Below are 27368 nucleotides of genomic sequence, written 5' to 3' on the forward strand. Positions count from 1 at the left end.
GACATGCATAAAAGTTCTTATTATATATCAAAAGTACAAAACTGTACAAAATGCAAAACCATAGCAGTATTTTTAAACTAAAGGATCCATGCTAGTTTTCTGCTAGATTTCAACAATTAATATATAGCTGTGACACAGGTTTTTTTTTTTACAGAAAGCATGAATGAGTTACTAACATTCTCATTGTAGACAGGGTTCAAAGAATATATTTTTGCTTGGCAAATACTTCACATAAAGAATCAAGATCCTCTCTCCTCCCCCGCCCCCCAGCCTTGGGGGGGGGGAGTCTATACTTTCATATCCAAAATTGTTGGGGAAGTGAAAACTCAGTTAAAAAGGTTTCAAGTATTTGTAAAAAAAAATCTCCTAAAATGCCACTTAATTAAATTTTATCCAATTTCAATCTTGCATGAATTTGTTCAATTTATGCTCTTCAGCATTGAAGAGATTACATTACTCACAATAACCATTCAGCTCCATACAGATAAATTCCACTCTTCTAGAACTTATACGAGTAAGTCTTACTGGTAAAGAAAATTCTGTGTAGTGATTACACCTGTGCTAAGTGCTTTTAAAGAGTACTTTTGCTTAATGCAACTGGCACTACCAGTTGTGCCCATTGCCATTTTGTGGCTATGGTTAAGAAATTCCCAGATACTATTTATGTATTTTAAAAAGCCATACTGCACTATACACTTTTCTTTCCCTCTGCTTTTGATGTTGGTATCTCAGCGTTCCACTGGGAGTTAAAAAAGCAGTTACTGAAGGTGTTGCTTGGATCATCATAGTTCATCCTGTTTGTTTCAGTAGACAAGTTCTATTCATTTGTATAATATATACATTATGGTCTTTAATAATTCAAGATATTCTAAGATCTTCACAAGACCTGTACAATCAAGTCTTGTAGGTCACTGAGGACTATATGCCCCAGCAGCGAGAATCAAATTTCTGCGGGTAAAATGGAGATGTATGACAGGGGTCGATTTGGTCATGTATGTACCCAACAACAAGTCTTGTGAGCTTTCAGGCAGGTTTATATGTCCAGTGGCTGTAGTAAAGTCATCTGTTTCTAAGTCCTCAAAGGCTTTCATGGCATCCCATAGCTTTACTGTGTTATCCATTGAACCTAGGAAAAATGAATTAGCAGGAGTTGTATTCATCAATTCCGAGTATAAAGAAAAACAATCAACTACAACCACAATCCACTTGTCAAGGTTAGGATCCATTGGAATACCAATCACTTCTCTTATATTCACTGCTAAATGCACAATCAACATCATGTGTTGGTTTCTAGCCTAACAATTCCAAAAATAAGTTTAAAGAAATTTTGAATTAGAAATACACTATTCATGAAAGTAGTCCTATTCAGTATAAGTTTGTCATAATGCTGGTTGAAATGTATTGATTTGGTTTCCAATTGTTTTCCATTTATAACTAATTGGAAATTTTCAAGTAATGGGTGGAATTTATTACTGAGTGGATTATTGCTTCACCTTTTCTTCTCCCTGTGGCCCATTGCATACCCTATAAACCTGCTGTAGACTGTCTGCCAACCCCCCAAAGATTTGGGTGGCATGCAGGGGGGAGTAAATTCAAATTGCATGAACAGGAACCCATTTTATTCACACAAAGACAGTGTTGGATCCAACCCAGTGTTTCTAAAATTCTGTTAATGGGACAGAAAGGAGATATTCCACTCTCATATTTAGTTTTAAAAGAAAGGTTAAAACCCCTGTAATAGTAAATTGTTAATGGAATTATAACTAAGCCATATTTATACATATAGTACACTTCAGCTGCCTATCTATCCAGTGGAGCTAACAGTTACATTTGGAGAAGATGAAGGAAGGTAAAACCTTTCTAAACAGGCACGTTTAGTTTTTCAGACAGCCACTCATTCATTATATCTAATAAATAATTTCAAACTTTAATTGGAAAAAAAGTATTTTGTAAAGCCTGTCCTAGCTTAGCATAGCCAATCTGATAAGTAGACAGGTAATAGCTTTGTTTCAAAACGTGCACAACCCCATAACACCAAAGTTCAGGGCTGGCACGGTTTGTAATTGTTTGGATCCAGACTTGTATTGAGCAGAGTTTGCTCACACTGGAGAAATGAAGGGCAGGCATTTTTGGTTGATTGATATTCTGGAGGATTGCGGTACCCTCTGGAACAGCATAGGATGTGGTGCTGGGGCCTGTGTAGGGAACTGGAAACAATCAGCTCTTCTCTCCACTGGGTTCTGGTCCTATCTGCAAATGGAAGGACCAAGTCTGCATCCAATCCAATCCAATCATGATAGCAAATTAAAATATTAAATGAGTATCTCCTCTGTTATAGCAGCTCACTAAATGGAAGATAAAACTTTCAAAGTGAGATAGAAATAAAAATATAAGGGAGCCTATTATCCAGTTGATACTATTTGTTCCACTGAACAAAAGAAAACTGAATTATATACCTGTTGCTAATATTTCTCCATCTCTACTGAATCTGAGTGCATAGATTGTGTCTGTGTGCCCTTTTAACTCCCCCACCATCAAACCATGGCCAATATCCCACAGAAGCACTCTTCCATCTGTTGCTCCAGTTGCCAAGAATCTTCCATTAGGAGAAAATGCTAATGAATGAACTGGTCCCTGGAACAAAAACAAGCCACCATTATCATCATCATCATCACCACCACCACCTTATACAAGAAGTCCTAAGGTAACTTACAAAAGAAGCTATATAATTCAAAATTACAGTAAATGCTAATATAAAAATTAAACACACAAGAGTCGGCAGCTACAACTCTACAAGTGATCATACAATAATTTCTTACTGTAACAAACTCCATCCTGCCAATCACCATTAAAGTAATCCTAACAGAAGTGTAAGATATTAACAAGTGAATACCTGAAAGAAAAGTCTGTCTGGTGCCTAAAAGATGTTAATGTAGGCACCAGACAAGCTTCCTTGAGCACTGCATAGAGGTCTGCTATTGAGAAGTTGATCTCTTTAGCCTCCACCTCCCAATAACTCTTTGAGGCGGTACTAAGAGGACGGCCTCCAACGATGACCTCAGGGTCCAGTAATTTCATACTGTTTACTTACTGTAAGTAACCCTTTTTTTTCAAACATTACTAAGAAGCATTCAAAACTTAAGTGGGTCAATATCTGATGCAGCCCTGCTAGTCAGTCTGGAACTTTCCCCTTAAGGTTGCCTTATCATTCCATCATTGTTGTATACAATGCTGCATGAGCTTTCAAGCTTGGAACATACAATCTATCAGCTCTAAAAAGTGTCCTAGTTTGCAGCTCATCACTTAAAGCAAAGATAGCTAATTTCTCAAGACTAGTTAGTCTAATTCCCCTTGGCCAAACTGCTCAGGGGCAAGATACTTCCAGGCAGCCACAGACAAAAGCACTCACCATCTTTGATCTTGGCAAGTACAATGCCAGAGAGGGGTTGCTTACACTGCCAGAAAAACATTGAAAATGGATTTTGGGGAAAGGGGTTTCTCTTACTAATCCAACAGACTGGGCTGTCAAACCAACAGTTGCTGCTGAGTCACTAATCCTGCCACTTCCCCTAGTTCTCTAATTTACCTTCCGAGCTGGGAGTCAGGCATGGCACTTTTAAATTCTGTGTGTATATTTGCCTTTTCTGCTGCTTAGTCTCTACCTTGGCAGAGTGGATCACTGTTCCCCAACAAGCTGACCTCCTCCCATCTCCATCTTATGGTCAACAAGAGAAAATAGAAACATTATAGCAGAAGTGGCAAACCCTCAGGCCCATAAAGCCATTTGAAGTAGTCTGCCACCCCATCCCTCCTCTCCATCACTGCACAGGGCAGGGAAAAGAGCTGCTTTTCCAGCATGATACAACCCATCAACTGCTAAACAATGCCTTTCTGCATACTACACAGGACAAACAGGCCAGCAACTTGGCTTGGGAGATTCAAACATTCCGTTTCTAAAAGAAACTCAAGAACTGGACAGTGGGAGCCACACTCACAAGATAAAAAGTAGATCCAGGGCATTTGTATGCCTTGCCTTACCTTGCAGGCACCCTTCCAAGAAATAACGTCACCACATTTGTATCACAGGGCTTCTGAAGTGATAACTTATTTTCCAGTAGGAGAGGCGCAAGTAAGCACAATTGCAATTGGATTGCACTCATTCCAAGAACTGAGAGGGGTGTCTGTCAGGTAAAAAGTGGTGCAGTGCAATGTACTACCAATCAGACAGAGGGAGCAGCAGTGTGTGTGTGTGGAGGTGTCAGGTAAAGTAAAAGTGGAAGTTTAATGAGGCCCTTGGAGCACTAGTTAAGCCAGCCATCCCTCACTTATTTTCCAGTGAAGAAATTTATCATAATATATTTATATACTAAGGGTACAATCCAACTCACCTTTCCTCTGGGCTGGGGTAAGTTTGATGTTGCGGATTCCCGGCTGTGCCGACAGGCTCCCAGCTGTGACGGACTCCGCTGGCCTCTGCTGGCAGCAGCCTTCTGTCACAGCTGAGCCATGGCACCACTGGGAGCCTGCTGGCAGTGCCAAAAGTCTGCCAGGGACAACCAGCCCGGTGGATGGAGGGCCAGTGGAAACCCCAAAAACGGGGCGTGGTGGGGGAGGAGTCACAGGGGGAACTTACATGAGATCCTCTTCTCATTCAGAGCCCTCCCCTGAGTCTTGCTCCACCTGGAAACTCCATCAGCCAAAAAGCCAGCGCAGTAAAAAATTGTAATGGGCCTCTACGGGGAGCGCTTACTCCCCGGGGGACTGATTCGTGGGAGCCGGCACTTCTCGGCCAGTTTGTGCACACAGCTCCCAATGGAGTCAGTGTTCAGCCAGACAGGAGGCTTCTGGGCAGGAGGATCCCACGTAGTGTTCCACCGGCTCCTTCTCCGCCAGTTGCCCTTCCACTGGCTCCCCAGCATTTGAATTGCTTTGTAACTTTCTGCCAAGGCATCCAAGGCAGCTAAATTGAACGTAATGCAAAAGTAACGGTTTACCATCTTACAAAACATTATACAAAAATAAGCAGGAGGGGGAAAGAAAATAAGGCAGTTCAGCTACCAACTTTTTCATTACAGTTTCATAATAAACTTATATAACAACCTGGCAAAATTCTCATTCCAGTTGATTTCAGCTAGGTCAAAGCAGGGGGCACTGTTTCTCACACTGAAGCAACCGAGTAAAAATTAACGGATAATCTGAGCATTGAGAGGCATAGAGGGATTAAAGTGAGAGAGCATGTGTTGTATTCTTGTGGGAAAACAGTTCCTATTCTAAGAAACCTAAAGCATCAGGTCCATTTTAAACTTATTTCTACCATGGTGTGCAAAAGTTTTAACAATCTACTGTTACATTAGCTACACAAAGAATATATTTCAGTGTATGGGATTTGACATTAATTACCTTATGTCCTGTGAAGATTCTTACACAGTTCCCATTCAGTACATCCCACAGCCGCACTGTCCTATCTGCTGAGCCTGTAGCAATGTAGTTGGAGTTCGGATGAAAACGTGTACATGTGACATCAGCAAGATGGCCAGCAAAAATCCGCAAAGGCTGGTAGTGATCTGTAGCCCACAAGCTTAAAACAGTACAAACAACGTTTCATAAAGGGGAAATAAAGAGCTTGACTGCTTGTATCTTGATTGCAAGGGAGGCAATGCTTGTTTCACAATTGCCTCCAACGTATGAGCTAACATAGGCTTATTTGGGGATAACACGCATTACTAGCAGGACTTCCATCTGTGATCAGAGCAAGACCAAATGATTTCCCAATTTAACCTTTGCTCTAAATATTAAAAAACTAAATAGAAATTGATACTTTTAGCTAAGCATTTTTACTACTATTTTTAGTCAGATGTCATATGGGATATGGTTAGGGTTAGTACCAACATGAAGAGATCACTAACTGACAAGAGAGAATGGCAAATTTATATCTAGATGGAAAACTTATGCAGATTCTTACCGAGCCACTCTGTCATGACCACCAGATACAAAGTAATATCCATAGGGAGAGAACTGTGTGTCCCATACAGGGTAGTTGTGTCCTCTGTATCCCACCAGGCACGAAAAGGTTAAGAGGCTCCACAGTCTAATAGTGCCATCCTCTGAGGATGATAGCAAGTAGTTCCTAACCAATAAAGAGAGAACAGAAATGCCAATATTGAAAATATATTCCATACTAACAGTCTGAACATCACAACAAGCAACATTTGTGACAATATGTTTCAAGTCATTAAAGCTGTTAACAATACTACATATCCAAAGTATGCAATATATGTTTGTATTTTGGAAAAACAAATAAAAATTAAAAGAAAAAAGAAACAAAGAATCAGCAAGGTCACAGCTCAGATGATATACGAACGGAGGATTTCTCAGTTTACCCTCTTACACATTACACTAAATGGCTGCTGTGTGATGCTTTTCTGAAGCCTGACTTGGGAGGAAATAAAATTTAAAAATATGATCTCAAATTCTGAAAATGATAAACCACTGGGTTGTATCCAACACCATTCGTGCACCAACAGAATGGACGTCTGCTCATGCAATGGCTTCACCTTTCCCTTCTCCGCCCTGCAACCCAGCATGCATCCTCAGGATCTGCTCAGAAGGACTAGAGGATTCTCTTGAGAAGATGCAGGGGCTGAAGGGGGAGGGAAAGGAAAATTCCTGTTGTGCAAGAAGGAATCCGCTCATGCAATGTTGGATTCCGTCCACTTTGTGCAGTGAAACATGCCCTTTGATGTTGAACAGAATTCTCTTCACCCTGTTTCTTGGAGGTTATTTCCAGTTCATGTTTCCCATACCATTTTAGCTAGTTATGTAATGTGGCATATAGAATACTCATCTATTCATGTGCATGCACAGATCTACTGCCCCACGTATTATTTCCAAGTTTGAAACAGCTTGATTATGCTTTAAAGAAACAAAATTAGGATTTTCATAATTAACTTGAGAACTATATTTTGCACTGTCATACACACTTCAGTTCAGAGACTATAACAAGAGGTGAGTTTAAGATTCACAGATACTAGCTGGACACTAACACACTACTTAAGCTGCACTTCTATCATCTTTAAATGTGCAGTATTGTTTTCACTGAAGGCTTTTTGATATTGTACAAAACCCAGCTGAAGGACAGGGCTTTCAGCTAAAAATATATAATTAGTAGTTTCAGGACTTTAGCTCATGAGGTTCATTTTGATGCTCCGCATGATTGTCATAATCCACAAGATCATCTATCCCAGAGTTGTGGACACAAATTGTACAACAGTCTCCAAAAAGATACATTAATCGCTACAGATACCATATTAAGAGATTCTCTCCACAAAAGAACTATTATTTTACCTATCAGGGCTGAAGCTGGTACCATAGACAGGTCCACTGTGACCACATAAAATCTTCAACTCACTTGCTGTTTTCTCATCCATGATCCTTTCTAAAACATCATCAGATTCTTTATCTATGAGACTGAGATCTGGGGAAAAAAATCCTCAAGTTCATATTCATATAGGTTGCTAGTAGTGCTTGCCAAAAAAAGTGCAAGTGCTTTTTTGATTCTATCAGAATACCATCATGTCCTAAATCAAAATTTGCTGCAAATAATGCGCCTCAAAATTGTTGTTAAACATTATCAATTTCAATCATACAGACCAGTCTTCCCCTGCCTGGTGCCCTTGTGGTGTTTTGATCTATAACTCCATCACCCCCAGCCAACACAGCTGTGCTGGCTAGAGCTAATAGAAATTGTAGCCCCAAACATCTGAAGGACACCAGATTGTGAAAGACTGATATAGGCCCTCAAGGAAATCAGGGTTGCTTATATCAGAGGACCACTAGCAACCAATTTGCTAGGCTAACAGGCCTGAACACTTTCAGTGTTCTTTTATGCACCATTCCTAGAATCATTTAAATTTCTTATCTCTGCATTAGCATACCTTTCTCAACAAATACATAGTTCTATAAGAAACTATAAGAACACAAAATATTTCCTAAGGCAATATTGTTCCTCGTTTTTTATATATCTGTACTTACATGCAAATCCAATTTGCAAAATTATTAATTTTGGAGAGTTCTATGGTTAGCAATTAAATAAATATGGATGTTAAAACTATAAGCAATGAAATCAAAATAATTTAATCTCATTAGTTCATGTCTAACCGAAGTATTTCACCTGAGCAACCTTTCTCCACATGAACCTGTCAGAATAGTGAAAATGTTAAAATGAAAGAAGAATTCATTGATTACCAGCTGCTGATTTCACGCTTCGTAGCTTTTTTGGTGTCACAGACCATACTCTGACAGTGGAGTCAGCAAAGCCTCCAACGATCATGCTAGAGTCATCTGTAATGTCTGCTGCTGTAAGGCCCTGTTCATGGAAAAGTCACAATTTTAAGAGGTTTTACATTTGGGGGAAGTGGGGGAGAGCGTGAGTACTTCGCAGTGTTGTTCTCTATCAGTTTTGAACATGTAGGTGGGAATTACCACATTACAAAATTAACTATATAGTCGTTAAAAAAAGGAAAGCAAATGCTGCTAAGCCTGGGCACAAGTTATTTTTTAGCAGGGATCCACAGATTTGGGCTGGCCTTGGTAAACAAGTTATTATTGGTAGTCACCACTTACCCAAACCTCCTCTGGCTAGTTCAGAGGATTTGGATGAGGGGAAGAGGTTAATTTTCTACTTTACACCAGGATTTGGAAACACTCGAAATGGTGAGACTATCTCTTGCTGTTTCTTTTTCTTTCTGTTGCAGCAACTAAAGAAAATGTAATAAGACCTGAAAACTACAAGCTTATCAACCGTTCTTTCAAAGGCTAACAGCTATGCTATTTTGTACAGCATCAGAATATAGCATCAATAAAGACATAATACATTACTGGATGGCTGTATTTTCACAACAGAATGAAAAGTCGATCAGAAACGTCTTTGTAATACTTGTCTGAAAAATCAGACACAGATAGCTAACAAAAGAGACAATGATAATTCTACAAATTCCTATGCACTAGCAGCTAGAGAAGCAGTTTAACAATATAACCCTGTACATGTTTACTTAGAAGTAAATCCCATTGAGTTCCAATAGGGCTTACTCCCAGTTGAGTACAGGATTGCAGCCTAAATGTCACACCATGAATCTGGCAATTGTAATCTCCACAGGGTTTGTTTTTTCTCATAAAAATAGATTTTACAAAGAGAAGTTCCTTAAAGAATATATTTTTAGTTGATATTCCTTTATGGATGTCTTCCAATATTGCCCTTAGAAGGAGGACAAATTGGTTTTAAAATTGCATAAAAATATATAGAGCTTTTAGCTCTTGCTGTTTCTGGATGGCAGGCAGGGCCCAGCTATGCTACCTAGCTTGAAGCAAGACAAATCTTACCTGCCTGTAAATTCTCTTCAGTGCTTGGAAATTAGAGAAAGGGAGAAGCCTTTTACTTCATGCTGGGTAACCAGGAGCAGGTAGTCACAAAAAAAGAAAAAAAGATTTGCAGTTGCTGCTAGACACCTGGCAACTGCATCTGTGGAACTCTATCATTTAAGCAGCCTTCATAAGGCATTTCCACATTCCTGGTATCGCTCATGAGTTGTATCCCAACTACATGTGTGGCCTTTTGCCTCCACATCATGAAAGTTGTCTCTGCCCCATTTCTGCCAATTCCATCTCCCACTGCAGCCCCCAACACCTCATTCCCAGGCTATGGTCTGAAGGCACATAAGACCAGCTCCCTGCTGAAGCTAAGCAGGGTCAGGTTTGGACAGTGCCTGGATGGGAGACTGCCTGGAAACTATATGTAAGCTACCTTGGGTTTCATGAAAAGAAAGGCGGGGTATAAATGTAATAAATAAATAAATAAATAATTTTCAGGCCAGACCAGAGGGCTAGTGTGGAGGAGAAGGTGGACAATCCCACTGTACGAGCAGCTTTCCACTCATGCAAAATCTGAACACAATCCAATGTTTAAATTGTGCCAACATGCACAATGCTCCAGTCTAGATAAACAGAACAGGTATCTGGGATTTCTGGGAAGGGCTCAGTGATAGAGCATCTGCTTTGCATGTAACAGATACTGAGTTTAATCCTCAGCAAAGGACATGGAGAGACTGGTCTGGAGTTTCTGGAGAGTCACTGCTAGACAGTATAGACCAGGAGTGGAGGACCTTTGGCCTGTGGGCCTAATTACATCTGCCAGGTCTCCCCATTTGGCCCACGAGGCCATTTTGGAAAAGCCATCCCCAACCTGCCTTACACTTGACTTATTTATTATTATTTATTTATTTATTGTATTTGTATACCGCCCCATAGCCGAAGCTCTCTGGGCAGTTTACAGTAACTTCATCTTTTGTGATCTGTGTAACAGTTCCACACACTAACCTGGTATGCATTAAGGAATGTGTAGAAACAAATGGAAGGCAAGCACTCTGAACCAAGACGTACACGCTTAGTGGCTTCCTTCATATTCATTATTTTATCCAGCTTATCAGAATCCTTTAGTTCAGGAAGAGGGATTCTGTATGGAGAATGACATAGTTACAAACAAAATGGAGATGCCTTCGTGCCATGAAAACACGTATGACTGAACAGACAATAAAAGCCAAACATCAGAATCAAAATTTCACTGTTATGACATCTGAATGTCTGAAGTAAAAAGAACCCAGGGAACAAGCTCTCTGAGGAGTATTAACTAAAAGAAGACAAAAGATAACATCGCAAGTGTGCCAATATTTCAAAATGGAAGAAAAGATATTTTTCAGTACACCTCAATATTCATAGAGGGAGACTTTCCTTCACCTGATAAAGCCTATTCATCAGTGCAGTGCATTTCCTAAAGGAAATAAAACCTCCAAAACATTTTTAAAAATCAACTTAATTGAGCAAATACTCATCCTATAATAATAGTATAATATAGTTAGATATATATATAAAAATATCTATTGTACAAAGGTAAGAGTCACATGTATTGCTATGCGCCCTTTATTATCTAGCCCCACCCACCGTTGGTTTGGAGCCCCTGGAAGGTTATCCATGGGGGAATGTGGCAGGGTTGATTTCATTTAAATCATGATTTAAATAATGATTTCAACTGCTTCTCTGAAGGACACAATTATAATGATTTAAATTGCAGCTTAAATCACTAGTGAGGAAGATTCTATTTAATCATCATTTTTAGTAGAAGCACGTTATTGTTTAATATAACCTTAATACACATTCAGAGATGTAGGCTTCATTAGAAGATAGGTACACACTAAGCAATTATTCTGAAATGCTCTTGGAGGTCACCGATTCATAGGGTCGCCATAAGTCGTAATCGACTTGAAGGCACATTAACAACAACAACAACAGTACTAAAGCAGAATGAACTTGTGAACTCATTTAGGAGATGAACCAGCCTCAACTGTTCAACTAATCATGATATTTTTGTCATGATGTGCCAGAATCACCACCACCAAACATGTTTTAAAATTGTACTACTAAGACTGTTCATTCTTCCAGTTAGTTTTCTTCTTCCACAAACAACATTAACAAAACATGCACATGGATTTTGAACGGTTAACTATTTCATTTTTTAGCTAAATATAAAGTTCTTTAAAAAATAAAATTTAGGCTATTTCAACCAAACTTAAAATATTGGGAGGTACAGTTAACTCAGACTTTTTATCACCTTTGCCTTCTTTGTTCTTCCTTGAAAAGAAATACAAGCTTTCCTGCTTTTTCAGTTCCCAACTTATTTCTCAATCTAGAATGAATTAATGCAAAGGAAGGGGGGGAATTTCTACACCTGCAGAAAAGGCTACTGCTCTTAAGAGCTGGATTACCACTTGGACTTCCGGGAAGGGTGACTTCGCTTGTGCCTGCTTTTGAGACGGGCTCCCGCCTCAAAAGAAGCTTATTCAGATATAAATCAGTCAGAACATTTTTTTTTTTGACTGATGAAATTTCTCCCGGGCAGGGAGAAACATAGAGATCAACCTCAAAAGCCTGTTTTTGTTGGGAGGACTGGATTTCATTAATTTATGAGAAAAGGTCCAGCCAGCAATGCCAGACGGACTTCCGAACAAGCTCTATCTGTTTAATGCGATACGTTTATCTTTTCTTCAAAGAGAAAACAGACTAACAGGCAAGCACCCTTCTCTCTATTATTTTTTTTACTTGGTTTAAATTGTTGCTGCAAAAAGAGATTTGTCAAATTAATCAGCTTTAAAGAACTTCTGGGTCAGCTATAACTCTTCTCTGTTATTCACGAAATTAACAGCTTATCTCTGTTTCTATTGCAAAAAGCTGTCCTGGAAGTGCATTCTAAAGATATAAACAGAAGAGGGATTTCTATTCCGAGGAACATTATATTGTCTGGGACTATTCTCTTTTTGGTCTATTTTATTTTGACGAATCTGCTTCTTCACGACGCCACTAACTGTTTTGATGCTGGGAACTAAATTTGTTTTGCATTCTTGAACATAGAGAGATAAGGCAGGTTGCTCTGTTTATACTGTGATGTCATCAAGCCTGGAATATTAACCCAATTGTTGCTGAAATAAGAAGTGGTTCTTCTTTATTTTTGTTTTGCTTTGTTTTCGTGGTTTTAAAAATGGCAATCAAGAAAGTGGCTGAGAATCTGGAAGTAATTATGTTTCAGAAAATAATGGATGAGATTGAGATAACGAAACAAACCCTGCGACAGGGCAGTAAGGAGCTGAAAATTGAACTGAGCAAAATGACGCAGGAGCTTAAAGAAATAGGGGATCCTGTGAGAGAGGAGAATGAGATCAGAGATGAGAAAAGAAAAAATAAAGGGAAGATACAAGCCCTGGAGATTGGAACAAATGTGGAATTGGAAAAAGATCTGGAGTTTATGGATATTAGAAATAAAATCTACTGTTTGGAATTTAACGTTATCTCTGAAGAAATTAATGAAGATATTAGAGATAAAGTTATCAATGGCTTGGATAATCTTCTGGACTGGAATGACGTGATGGAGCTTGATATAGAGAAAATCTATGGAATTAACTGCAGCCATGTGACAATGGAAAAACTCTCAAGAGATGAGCCAGTGCATTTTGTAAAAAAGAAGAACAGAGATATGACTTTACAACAGTATTTCAGCAACTTATTCAGAATTGATGGCAAGAAAATATTTGGGATAGAGGAAATTCCCATCAGACTCTTATTATATGACTATGGCTACGACAGCAAGATTATTATGGAATACTGATAATGGAAGATTGGACACTGAAATTACTGGACTTAATAGGACTATTGAAGATGGAAGATGGAATTAATAGGGATAATGGAATAATGGCTATTGAAATTATTGGACCTAACAGATTTTGATGAGATGGATTAATCGATATGTTTATTTGGACTATGGTTATGACAATAAGATTATTATTATTATTAACGAGATGGATTAATCGACATGTTTATTTGGAGAAAAATTGATAGATATATTTCTTAAAGAATTGAAACCTCTCTTTGACTTTTGGTGGAAAGAATAAAGTAATGTTTATGAGATTTGATGATTAATTAAGATAACTACTGGAGGAAAGTGATTTTATAATATAATTTAAGAGACAGGATTGTTATATATTGTAGACCTATAACTGATTTGATCTGCGACAAATGGGAAGTCAACATTTTATTTTTTTGTTTAATCATTTTTGTTTTGTTTTGTTTTTTGTCTTTGAATGTTTTATGATTTTGTTTTGTATGTTTTATGAAAATTTGAATAAAAATTATTGTAAAAAAAAAAAAGAGCTGGATTACCACTTCAGTGGTCTCCTCCTTGTTCAGATCTACTCCATCTCCCCAAATTCTCTATTCATTGACCTTCTTGATTTTTGCACTTAGAGAGAGGCAAGGCCGAGAGACGGAGATACACTTCATGTATAGCATCTGCACAATAGGATCAAGTTGTCTCCCATCTTCATAAACTGCTGTTAACATATTCATAGAAGTTGTATAATGAGTATTCGTGATGATATCTTTGACATACTCTTTTTTTTACTAGTTGTTTACAAAAATTTTGAAGTCCGATTTAAAATTTTAACAATCCACTTTTTAATTTTTTTTAAAATCATTGATTTTTATCAACCCTGTCGAAAACTAATTGAGCTTTTTCTACTTGCAGCATTACCTGTTCTGTGGAGGAGCATTTGGATCTTGCTTTTTACTTTTTGATCCCATGCTGTCTTTTTTTGGCTTCTTCTTCTTTGGCTTCCCCTCCTCATTCTCCCCTTCTTCATCTTCATCATCCAAAGGCAACTCAATTTCTGGTTCTTTTAATAAGCCAAAAAAGACCTGCAAGCCAAAAGAAGAAAGGAGTATTCAAATAAAAAAAGTTTTTAATCAAATACAGAACTAATGAGATAATCGCTTTTAACAGATCAATGTCATTCATTTAAAAATATGAATGTTTCTGTGAACCACAGTATCTTTCATTTAAGCTACATCTCTACTAACAGCAGTTATTTATTTATTTATTTATTTATTATTTCAATTTATATACCGCCCTTAGCAGAATAGCTCTCAGGGCGGTGAACAAACAAGATAAAATACAATATATCATAGTAAAAAATCACAAAAACATGTACAAACAACAGAAAGCACAACAAAAACGAAATACAACACAAATTAAAAAGGATACATGTTAAAATGCCTGGGAGCATAAAAAGGTCTTTACCTGGCGCCGGAAAGATAGAAGTGTAGGCGCCAGGCGTACCTCTTCGGGGAGGCTGTTCCACAACTCAGGGGCCACCACAGAAAAGGCCCTAGATCTAGTAACCACCCTCCGGGCTTCCCGATGAGCTGGTACCCGGAGGAGGGCCTTAGATTCTGAATGAAGTGAACGGGTAGGTTCATAGCGAGAGAGGTGTTCCACAAGGTATTGAGGTCCCACGCCGTGGAAGGCTTTATAGGTCAAAACCAGCACCTTGAATCTCGCCCGGAAGCAAATAGGGAGCCAGTGCAGACGCGCCAGAATAGGTGTTATATGCGAAGACCGACTGGTCCTCGTCAATAGTCTGGCAGCCGCGTTCTGCACTAGCTGAAGCTTCCGAACTGTCTTCAAGGGCAGCCCTACGTAGAGCGCATTACAGTAATCCAATCTTGAAGTTACCAGAGCATGAACAACGGAGGCGAGGTCGTCCCTGTCCAGATAGGGGCGTAGTTGGGCTACCAGACGAAGATGGTAAAATGCATTCCGTGCCACCGAGGCCACTTGGGCCTCAAGAGACAAGGAAGAATCGAAAAGAACCCCCAAACTACGTACCTGTTCTTTCAGGGGGAGTGTAACCCCATCCAGAACAGGGTGAACATCCACCATCTGAGCAGGGAAGGCGTTCACCAGCAGTGTCTCGGTCTTGTCTGGATTGAGTCTCAGTTTATTAGCTCTCATCCAGTCCATTATCGCGGTCAGGCAACGGTTCAGCACATCAACAGACTCACCTGAAGAAGATGAAAAGGAGAAATAGAGCTGCGTGTCATCAGCATATTGATGGCAACGCACTCCAAAACTCCTGATGACCGCACCCAGCGGCTGCATGTAGATGTTGAAAAGCATGGGGGACAAGACCGACCCCTGAGGGACTCCACAATAGAGAGTCCATGGTGTCGAGTGATGTTCCCCAAGCACTACCTTCTGGTGACGGTCCGCGAAGTAGGAGCGGAACCACTGCCAAGCAGTGCCCCCGACACCCAACTCCGTGACCCCCCCTCCCCGGCCCTCAGATCTACCACAGTGCTGAACCAAATACCCGGGTGGACAAAGCTGGGAAAGAGCAACTCCTCCCTGATCAGCCACCCAGGTTTCGGTTATACATGCCAGGTCGGCACCCTCCTGACAGTGGCCTCATTTACATGTCACTTTAAACCATAGGTAAACTATGGTTTAAAGGTGAACATGCCATGTGCTGGTGCATGGGAAGAAAACTGCAGCCACTTTTTTCTGTTCCTGCTCCTGTTACTGCAATGCTACCCAGAGCTAAGCCTTTAACAGATATAACCCATTAGCCCTTCTGTATCATATATTGAACACAAGGTAGGTCTTATTAAAACATCTGAAACTAGCATGCCATATCATATATTTTAAAACTGAAAACCCTTAATATTGCAATTAGCAGTATCTCAAGTTAAAATTCTTATTCCAATCCATGAATTTCTATATTCCAAGTAATGGAGAACACATTTATTTATTTATTATTTATTAATTAGATTTATATACCGCCCCATAGCCGAAGCTCTCTGGGCGGTTCACAACATAAACAGCCAATATACAATTAAAATATATATTAAACAACTTAAAAATAAAGTAATTATACCAGAAACTGAAACATAATTAAACACATAAGCAGCTACAAAACTCAACACTAAAATATTAAATGTTAAAAAAGTATTAAATTGGTTGAAATATTAAGATGTTGAGATGTTAAATATTAAAATATTAAATATTAACATATTAAAATTAAAATGCCTGGGAGAAGAGGAAGGTTTTTACCTGGCCCCAAAAAGATAACAATGTTGGCGCCAGGCGTACCTCATCAGGGAGAGAATTCCATAATTCGGGGGCCACCACTGAAAAAGGCCGTTTTCTCGTTGTCACCTTCCGTGCTTCTCTCTGAGTAGGCCCCCGAAGGAGGGCCTTTGATGTTGAACGCACCGTACGGGTAGGTTCATATCGGGAGAGGCGTTCCATCAGGTATTGTGGTCCCAAGCCGTGTAAGGCTTTATAAGTTAAAACCAGCACCTTGAATCGAGCCCGGAAGCATATAGGCAGCCAGTGCAAGCGGGCCAGAATCGGTGTTATATGTTCAGACCTCTGAGTCCCTGTTAACAGTCTGGCCGCTGCATTTTGCACGAGCTGTAGCTTCCGAACCATCTTCAAAGGTAGCCCCACGTAGAGTGCATTGCAGTAGTCCAATTTAGAGGTTACCAGTGCATGGACAACTGAAGCAAGGTTTTCCCTGTCCAGATAGGGGCATAGTTGGGCCACCAACCGAAGCTGATAGAAAGCACTCCGTGCCACCGAGGCTACCTGTGCCTCTAGTGACAGGGATGGTTCTAAAAGAACTCCCAAACTACGGACCTGCTCCTTCAGGGGGAGTGCAACCCCATCCAGGACAGGTTGAACATCCACCATCCGGTCAAGGGAACCACCTACTAACAGCATCTCAGTCTTGTCTGGAATGAGCCTCAATTTATTCACTCTCATCCAGTCCATTACCGCAGCCAGGCATCGGTTCAGCACCTTGACAGCCTCACCTGAAAAAGATGAACAGGAGAAGCAGAGCTGCGTGTCATCAGCATACTGGTGGCAGCGCACTCCAACAAAACTCCTGATGATGGCACCCAGCGGCTTCACGTAGATGTTAAAAAGCATGGGGGATAGTACTGACCCCTGTGGGACTCCGTATTGGAGGGCCCAGGGTGCCGAGCAAAACTCCCCAAGCACTACCTTCTGGAGGCGACCCGCCAAGTAGGAGCAGAACCACTGCCAAGCAGTACCTCCAACTCCCAGATCAGCGAGTCTCCCCAGAAGGATACCATGGTCGATGGTATCAAAAGCCGCTGAGAGATCAAGGAGGATCAACAGAGTTACACTCCCCCTGTCTTTCTCCCGACAAAGGTCATCATACAGGGCGACCAAGGCCGTCTCCGTGCCAAAACCGGGCCTGAAACCCGATTGAAATGGATCTAGATAATCGGTCTCATCCAAGAGCGTCTGGAGCTGGTCCGCAACCACTCTTTCCAGGACCTTGCCCAAGAATGGAACATTCGCTACTGGCCTGTAATTGTTAAGATTTTCTGGGTCCAGGGAAGATTTCTTCAGTAGTGGTCTCACCACCGCCGCCTTCAGGCAGCCAGGGACCACTGTGATGCGTCCATCACAACCACTCCCTCTCGCAATGAGGCATTAATCACTTCCCTGGCCCAGCCGGCAGTTCCAACCCTGCTAGCTTTTATCAGCCAAGAGGGGCAAGGGTCCAATGTAGAAGTGGTTGCACGCACCTGTCCAAGCACCTTGTCAATGTCCTCAAGCTGTACCAATTGAAACTCATCCAACAAATCATGACCAGACAGTGCTCCGGATACCTCATTTAATTCCACTGCTATAACACTGGAGTCCAAGTCCTGACGGATGCAAGAGATTTTATCTTGGAAGTGCCTAGCAAATTCATTACAACGGGCTTCAGATGGATCTATCATGTCCTTAGGGCCAGAATGTAACAGCCCTCGAACAATTTTAAAAAGCTCCGCCGGCCGGCAGATAGAAGATTGTATGGTGGCAACAAAATATTGTTTTTTTGCTGCCCGCACTGCCCCTAAATACAGCTTGGTATAGGCACTTACCAGTGCGAAATCAGGAGTTCGTCTCCATCTGCACTCAAGCCGTCTCCTATACTGTTTCATCGCTCTCAGCTCTGGAGTGTACCATGCAGCTGTATGAGCTCTACCCAGGAGAGGGCGCTCAGGAGCGATCATGTCAGCTGCCCGGGTCATTTCAGTATTCCACAATTCGACCAGGGTTTCGACAGGAGCGCCAGCCTTATCAGCCGGAAAACTCCCCAGAGCCTTTTGAAAACCATCCAGATTCATCAGTCTCCGGGGGCGGACCATCTTAACAGGTCCTCCACCCCTGCAGAGGGGAGAAGCCACTGTAAGTCTAAACTTCAACAAGCGGTGATCTGTCCATGACAAAGGGGCTGATGTGAGACTCCCTACCTTCAGATCACCTTCACCCTGTCTGGTTGCAAAAATCAGGTCTAGAGTATGCCCTGCCACATGCGTTGGGCCGATAGCATATTGGGACAGCCCCATGGTTGTCATGGAGACCATGAAGTCCTGAGCCGCCCCAGATAAGGCGGCCTCGGCATGGATGTTGACATCCCCCAGCACCAAAAGTCTAGGGGATCTCAACAATACATCCGAGACTACCTCCGTCAGCTCAGTTAGGGAGTCTGTTGGGCAGCGGGGTGGGCGGTACACCAGCAGAATCCCCAATCTGTCCCCGTGACCCAACACAAGGTGCAAACACTCCAGACCAGTAGCCAAATGGACAGGGTGCTTGGAGAGAGAGATGGAACTCCTATAGACCACAGCAACCCCCCCTCCCCGGCCCTCAGATCTACCTTGATGCTGAACCAAATACCTAGGTGGGCATAGCTGGGAGAGACTAACTCCACCCTGCTCACCCACCCAGGTCTCGGTTATACATGCCAGATCGGCCGCCTCATCCACAATTAAATCGTGGATGAGAGATCTTGTTGTGAACCGATCTGGCATTTAAGAGCAGCATCCGGAGATCTGAGAGCTGGCTGATAGGGCAACCAACAAACCTGTGGGTGCGTGGAGGACCGGAACACGGCACAGCTGTTAACTGTCTGGGCCGCGTTCCCCTCACCTGGCAAGTCCTCCGCACAACTTCATATCTCCCTCTACCCGTCACTACATTAATTGGGGCCCCTGGAAATCTTCCCAATCGACTTTGGCTCCTCTCTCCCAGGCACATATTGCAAGCCCACACCCACGCACACACTCAGACCATACACCCCCACACACACCCACACAAGGCAACAGCTAATACAGAGTCACTCCTTCTCTAATGCAGCTTCGTCGTTGGAAAATAAGTCAAGCTGCCTTCCTCAAGGACAAGCAGCGCCACCACCAGCTGCCTCCTGCTCCGTTGGGAATAGTCTAGCCGTTGTCCTCGTCCACCAAGCAGGGCGAAAAAACACAGATGGTACGGGCACCCCAAATCCAACCGCAGCTCCTGCCCGTGGGTCATGAGCGCAAAGGTAGTTTGTCAGCACCGCCAGGTCGTCTGGGTGCCGTGAACCACAGGTCCATGCAAAGCAGTGCCAGAGAGTCCAGCACCAGAAAAACATGGGGGCCCCCCCCGCCCCGCTCACCAACAGCCACCCGAGAGAAAACAAAAAACAGGAAACAAGGAGCAGAAAGCACCCTCCAATGGCCCCTGGCGGCTCCCGAAGAGAGGCGACGTCTGCGCGGGCCTGAACCACCTCCCCGCTGCCTCCTCCACCTCCAAGGCCCCCAGAACCGCGTCATCCACCAGCGATGGAAACGAGGCAAACGGGCCGTCGAGCCGCGGGCCTCCAAGTGGAAAACCACACAATGGGCCAGGCAGCAAAGTCCACACTCCTTCCATCCCGGGCCAACCCCAGGCGACACAGCAGGCGACACAGCAGACACAGGAGGGACCACGCCGAGCTGGCCCATCAGCGAGTCACCGCAAATGTTGAGGTATGGTCCTTCATCACACATTTATCCGATGTTTAGTTAGCAGAGCTCCCGGCTTGGCGTCTTACTCATTCGCCATTTTGACTTGTAGTATGGCTTCAGTTGCTGTTGTTCTCAAGCTACTGCCTGGAAATTCCTCCTTTTACTTGTTATGCTAGCTCTCCCTCCACCCCAGACTCAGCATTCTTCATCTTAATATAATTATATTAAGGTGAGGCAACAGATTCAGTTCTTATGCTGATATTCACCCAAGCAGCAATATATCCACTTTACAGAAGATAGAAAACAATGGCGGAGTAAACATTCAAGGTCAAATCAATGTCATTTAGGATTATAAACCGGTACAGGAATCAACATCCACAGACACAGGCTGAGCAAGCAACTACTATATCTATCTTGTCTTTTTTTCAATCCATCAATTAAAACAAAAATCATCTCTCTACTTTAAATACATTTTTCCTTATTAAAGTGTGCGTATATCATTCCTACTTATCCAGAAACAAAGTATACATTGTTATACCAACTGCAGGACCGCAGATACCAAGAACTCTCATGGAACTGTCAACCTACACATCTGTGACGAAATGCCCATTATGTTATGTATTTAATATCAACCTCATACCTTTGCTTTATTAGCCTCCCTTTTTGCCTCTCCTGCCAAGCTTCCCACCATAGCATCAATCTGTTGTTTACTGCGAGGCATTCCATCAAAGATATCAATGTAAAGATGTTCTTGAACAATATTCCAGATCTGATTGTTCTGTTTTTCCTGAAGGTGTCTCTTCAAAAGCTGGTAAGAATCACGGGAAATGCGCAGTACAAACTTGCTTGTTCGGAAATCCAGCATTGTCTCATTCCCTCTCATGTGCTCTTTTTTTGTTAAACTTGATAGTACACGCAAGTCATCTTGATAGTAACACTCCTGATCCCCGTGAAATCTAGAAAAAGGTTAGGTCTCACATGAAAGATGAACAGGAAAATAATTGTCTAAACTTGAATTCTGTGATCCTGAGCATATCACCTTTTTATTATTTAATTTTTATATTCAAATATCTATGTACCATCACCTGCTCAGTATATCTAACAACGTGTCTAAATTGATTCCAACAGAAAATAAATGGTGGTCAGTTCTATAGAAAAATCTCCATCAATGGAATTCTTTTCTCCCATAACTATTTGTATTTGGTAATTTCATTCATTACCTTAGGGTGTGATCCAACAAAGTGCAAATGGGTGTCTTCCATCCTCCAGCCCCCCAGATCTGCTCTGGAGGGTGGGGAGATGAGAAATTGTAAGTCCCATTCCCCAAGTGAATTTCTACTGCACAAGCAGATAGATATTACTGGATGTCACCCATAACATCCCGGATCCTTCTTATCCAGTGACTGGATGCTGTACAGTCAGTGTAGCACAACAACTTGAAATAGCAGTAATTTTTAACAAACTACTTGACTTTCAAGGCAAACCCTTACTGCATACAGTTAATTATACCAAATGAAAAGGACAGAAGCACAGGTGCTATGGGAAACAGCTAGTACCTTACCACCACCAGCCTTTGATATTAGCCCATAAAACCAGAATAGGTAAGACTGGAAAATCATTTCAAATTCCTAAGAATCCGTATAAATGTTTAGGAACTGAAGTCCCCAAGTACCTAGAATTTTTCCAGCCTTGGGCACAAGTCCAGAAATAACTTTGCATAGATTTTCCTGCTGCCCATAGTAGGAGACAATACAAGTTACTTCATTGCTGAAACTCCTTCAAGTCACTGAAAAGAGCAATGTTATCCAATGGTTCAGCTCAAGAAGTTTCATTCGTAGAAGTTTATACAGACATATTTTTTAGACATACATAACTGTAAGCCAAACAAATTAGCACAAAAACAAAACTGCCTAATATTAATTTGTACTTGTACAGTAACTTAAGTGGTAACTGCAACTGTCTTAGTTGTGTTATATTTATTTATTAAATTTATATGCTGCCCTTCCTCCCAGGAGTCCAGGTCAGCATCAATCAATACATCCTCCAAAAAGAATGCATTTTGTAGCCCCAGGGATCCAATAGCCCACACTTGCAGGAAAGGCCTTTCTCCCAAGAGAGACACTTAGAAAACCATGTAATATTTTAACATAACTCAGGCGTCTTTTGTTCCTGCTTTGGATACCTGTGTGAGTAAATGCTACAGACTCTCTCTACTTCCAGCTCACCACACTTTAAATATGAACATTGGCAGCAATCAAATTTATAGATTTATCAATGGAAATTAAGTGTGCAAAAATGTATTACTTTTCAAAGAAGGACTTTGCTTCATTTTCATGCCCGTTGTAGACTAGTTCCAAGTACATGTGCACAAAAAGAGGGTAAAAAAGCTGTGATAACTCAGCTCGATGACAGTCCAGAGCACATTCAATAAAGTGCTTTAGTCCACTGTAGTACTCTTCATAAAGCGCTGGGTCTCCCTGCTGATTGTAGGCAGACAGCACTGCACTCACATCCGGTTGATCTTCCACAAGGACACCAACTGCAAGGCATTAATATATGTACGTAAATCAGTGCTTACACTCTGTGTAAGTACTTCAGTCTTAAACAGCATAAGCTTCTTGGGACAAGAACCTCTTTTTCCCTTATGTTACTCTATAAAATGTCATGTATAGCAACAGTGCAATTTTTATAATTTTTAATAAGTAATGACAAATTATTATGAAACATGCTGTAACACGTTTCTTATAAACTAAATGTTTGTATGAATAACTGCCACATTACTGAATCTTACAGTAAGCTCAATAGTTCCATTTCAAACTGGGTACAAATAACATTCATAAACTATGGTTTATGAAGTTAGGAACAAGCATTGAGGCCAAGGGCTCTGTTCTTCCCTTGCTTTTTTTCTCTCCTTCCCACATCACATGCTATATTCAGTGCAAAGATCCTCATTTTGTGAGGCAGCAGACAAATGCATTACATTTAAAAATCCTAGCTTATTTTAAGCCAGAGTTCCTCAGACTGAATGTTAGCAGGGAACCCTGGCTTAATACAAGCCAGAATCTTTACACTGAAGCTGTATGTGAGGGAAAGAAAAAAGGGGTGAGGTAGAAGCACTTAGCCAAAACTTCATAAACCATGGCTTACAAAGCCTGGAAATATCATCCAAACCAGGCCATTGACTCCTTCTGTAACAGCCACTAAAAACAATTATTATCAAACACAGTGAAGGGGAGACTTCCAGGTACAAAGAGATTTACAAGAACTGTGCCTCTTGTTTCCCATCTAATTATATTAATTCCCTGAAACACATTTCAGACAGAGATGAGGGAGAATGCAACATGTTTTATGTACAGTATTATATATTGGGCATGATTCACTCAGACTGCAAGCACAACCTGCATGTGCAGAGAATCAAGCGGTGCTTTAGAGACCAGTCTTCCAACTACAATCAGCATGCAAGTCCAGGCAACAAAATAGATGCTAGGGAGAACAGGAGGTTTGTGCACATCTCCAATATGTCTATCCATCCCTCACCATGTGGGGTAAATTACTTGTGATCCAGACAATAAATAAAGCTGAAGGCAGAGGAATAACTGAGTAGGGATATGAGAATTGCACACAGACCTTCTATTTCCAATAATGTCAAAACAAAAATAACAGATATCATAAAGTTTGGATTCTTCCTTCAGGCACCTTCAGATACCAATCCCAGCCTTAGTACAAAGCTATTTTGTCATCTGTGCTACTTCCAGCCCCACATAACAACTGGGTATGTATTAAGGAATGAGAGACAAGACTGAGTGGGGATATGCGAAGCACTCATGAACCTCCTGTTCTTCCTGATGTCATGCTGTGATGCTTGTAGTTGCACACAGGAAACTGTGGATGATGATGGGGAGGTGAGACAAAGCTGAAGTTGGTCCAAAGCCTAACGTACAAGGCTGACGTTGGTTCTTTGTTCCCAGCCCTGTACTCGACCCTACAGCCTGGTCAGTGTTACACAAATTAATACAAAAATTACATTTGGAAGGAATGCAGGTGCAGGTGCATCTGAAAGACAATCACTTCCTGTCATAGAGGTGTATGAATAGGGCTAGTTCAAAGCTTAACTCAGGGTTCAGGTTTATATAAACTTCAGAAATAAGTCATCTCTCTCACACACACACAAAATTAGGAACTACTTTTCACATATGTCTAGAGGCATGTTCAGGCAACTGCAAAACTCTGTATCCATAGACAGGGAGTGATTTTGTGCAAGCAAACCTCGTCCCCAACATCCATGTGTGTCTTGTCCCTGACCTTCCCCATGTTGTGCAGAGAAGGTTTGCAAGCAGCTTTTACTCATGTTCATTTGAATGCAAGTAAATCCCTGCATGTGGCCAGGGATTCTCATAAAGCCAGGACTGTGACTGCGTGGAGTACTTGTGCCCAAGTGAGCACAGGATTGCACCACACAGGAAAGGATGGGGAGGCATGCATGCGAGAATGTTGCAAGCACATCACTCATTCACACTAAGTTCACATGTGCAGGCAAATATCTGAATGTGCCTTCATTCTCTCTAGATCTAAGCCTCTGTAAACTGCTTTGAGTGTTAAAATGGTCTACAAATGAATTAATCAAACCAAAACGATGAATATAAAGAGACTGTATGCTAGAATGACAAGAACAAAAGAATAGCATTAAATTTTGTTGTCACTGCTGCTTGCAACAAGTTTCAGCAAGCTTCTTTATTGAGTCTTCAATTTACTCAGAGAAAGGCAATGGTAAACCACCTCTGAATACTTCTTACCATGAAAACCCTATTCACAGGGTCACCATAAGTCAGAATCGACTTGAAGATAAAAATGTAAATGTATTGCCTTCAATTTGCTTGGGATCTATTTAGAAGATTTATAAACCACCATGAAGAAATCTCTAAGCAGAATACATAGAGTTGTTAGACTGGGAAACTTTCTCTAGAGCAAGGGTGGGTGAACTTGTTGCCCTTCAGATGTTGCTGGCCTACATCTCCTATCATACTTGATAACTGCCCATGCTAGCCTAGGCTGGTGGGAGTTCTGCTCTACAGAATATTTTATTAGCAGTTCTCCATTCCTCCTCTTATATTTTTTCCTAAAATCTAGTTGTAAAAGTGATACTGAGTCTCCAACCTAGTCACTCTGGAACTAAAGCTGTAGCGTATATTTCTTTTGTATTTTTATGGCTTTAAATTGAATTTTATCGCAGATTTTAAATTGGGATGCTTTAATAATGTAAACTGCTTTGAGAAAAGTAAAGTATAAGCAAGATTATCAACCAAAAACTCTCTTGATTTTGACCTCGGCTGCTACCGCTGCAAAACAAAAGTAGCCAGAATAAGTGCCTGTGTGAACGATCCCTCCTGGGAGCGATCCACACGCTCACCTTTCCCGGGGCCCCCCAAGGGCACTGTGGGAGGGGCCGTGACGGTGGCAGGAGAGATGGTAGCCCCGGTCTGGCCAAAAGTAACCGAGTTGAGCAGCAAGTCCCCAGATCCGGGGGCCGCGATCCCGACGCTGGGCTCCTGTCCTTCCGCGCCATGGGATGCCTGGACTCCGGGCGCCGAGGGACTAGAATCAGCCGCGACCTCGTCGGCGAGCAGCCGGGCCTCCCTCCGGAGGATCTCCTCGGACTCGCGGAGGTTACTGCGCCGCAGGAATTGAAGCACAGCCAGCAGCGTCTGCCGGTCGGTGGGTAGTTGGGAAGCGGCTGGTGCAGGACTGGGGGCCACTGGCGGCTTGGTATCAGTTCCTCCCGCCAATGGCTCCCCTTCCGTGAGGGGAGCGGCGACCGAGGGGCCAGGTGGAGCAACTGCTGCACCTACCGCCGCCGGTGACTGAGGAAGAGGGGGCGGCGGAGGCGCTCCTGCATCGGGGTCTGGCTTCACTGCTACTGTTTCGGCCGGCTCCTCCGGCAGAGCCGCCATAACGGAACCCAACGGCCTCGCCTCCCACTCAGGCAGCCCGCGAGTTTGCGACAGTGAGGGCATAGGAACCTAGCATGAAGCCAATAACTACTAGCGACAATCCGGTGATGCTTTACGGCACTTCCTGTTCCCGTTCCACTTTACGGATTTGATAAAAAAAATTAGGTAGTGCAAGAAAATACTCCCGATTATCCGATGAACGTTTCCAAGTTTTTCAAATGATAAATTGAGGGTGCAACCCTATACGGTATCGCAGGCTTGGACAGAGCTCAGTTCTCACACATTAATGACACGATACAAAACAAAAAATATACGTTGTACCAACTTTTAACTAGCGTTTCGCAAGGCTCCTCAGTTTGCAGGATTCTGTGGTGCCTCGTTCTGGCAAACTCCAACAGTTGTATGTTTCTATCATCTGCACCCACCAGCAACCGTCTTGCACTTAAGACCGAGTCCTAAACATATATTCGAACATTTTAGATACAAAACTGCTAAAGAAGCCTGCAATATTTGGGGTTTTTTTTAATTAATTTTTATTCAAATTTTCAAAACCAAAACAATACAAAAAGAAAAAAACACAAATCAATAACTAATACAATAAAAAAAGAAAAAAAAACTATTGACTTCCGATTTGTCGTAGTTCAGCTATAAGTCTATAATATATAACAAGCCTGTCTCTTAATAGATTATAAAATCATCTTCCTCCAGCGGTTATCTTAGTTGGTATCAAATCTCATTAACATCATATCATTTTATTCTTCCACAAAAAGTCAAAGAGAAGTTTCTAATCCTTGAGATATATGTCCATCAATTTTTTTCTAGATAAACATGTCAATTAATCCAACTCATCAAGTCTACTAAGTCCAGTAATTTCAAATCGCTCTTCTTCCATTATCTGTGTTGGTTCCATCTTCCATCTTCCATCTTTACGCACCCAATAATCTTGCTGTCATAGTCATATAATAAGAGTCTGATAGGAATTTCCTTTATCACAGATATTTCCTTGCCATCAATTCCGAACGTATCACTGAAGTATTGTTGCAAAGCCGCATCTCTGTTCCTCTTTTTTACAGAATACACTAGCACATCTCTTGAAGGTTTTTCCATTGACACAAAACAGGGATTAATTCTGTTAACTTTCTCCATTTCAAGTTCCATCAGATCCTTCCAGTCCAAGAATTTTTTTGAACC

General features: G+C 41.7%; 1 protein-coding gene across 2 annotated transcripts; it reads right to left on the reverse strand.

Annotated features, from left to right (window-relative positions):
- TAF5 (TATA-box binding protein associated factor 5) lies at window positions 1-26328 on the reverse strand. Of its 2 annotated transcripts, none has more exons than XM_061636104.1 (11): window positions 25637-26325; window positions 22534-22768; window positions 20870-21185; window positions 14129-14292; window positions 10372-10507; window positions 8245-8365; window positions 7345-7474; window positions 5963-6127; window positions 5401-5578; window positions 2457-2634; window positions 1-1126 (listed from the first exon to the last, which is right to left on the reverse strand). In XM_061636104.1, exons 1-11 carry the CDS (start codon window positions 26238-26240, stop codon window positions 909-911), a joined length of 2445 nt encoding a protein of 814 aa, XP_061492088.1. In that variant the 5' UTR covers window positions 26241-26325; the 3' UTR covers window positions 1-908. The 2 variants fall into 2 exon arrangements, 1 of the variants encoding a protein (XP_061492088.1); XR_009764026.1 differs by lacking the exon at window positions 1-1126 and adding an exon at window positions 4039-4960 and having other exon boundaries at window positions 2567-2634; window positions 25637-26328.
- Between the last annotated feature and the right edge of the window lie 1040 nt (window positions 26329-27368).

Source organism: Rhineura floridana, chromosome 7 (genome assembly GCF_030035675.1).
Source record: "Rhineura floridana isolate rRhiFlo1 chromosome 7, rRhiFlo1.hap2, whole genome shotgun sequence".
Taxonomy (NCBI): Eukaryota; Metazoa; Chordata; class Lepidosauria; order Squamata; family Rhineuridae; genus Rhineura; species Rhineura floridana.

Bases quoted from the DNA above. Each gene is read 5' to 3' on its own strand.
- TAF5 (XM_061636104.1), bottom strand. From the start codon at position 26,240: ATGCCCTCACTGTCGCAAACTCGCGGGCTGCCTGAGTGGGAGGCGAGG. The intron at 10,508-14,128 runs GTAATGCTGCAA...TTCTCCATACAG, and splicing joins AATGCTCCTCCACAGAACAG to AATCCCTCTTCCTGAACTAA. The intron at 6,128-7,344 runs GTAAAATAATAG...TTTATTGGTTAG, and splicing joins ACCAGCTTCAGCCCTGATAG to GAACTACTTGCTATCATCCT.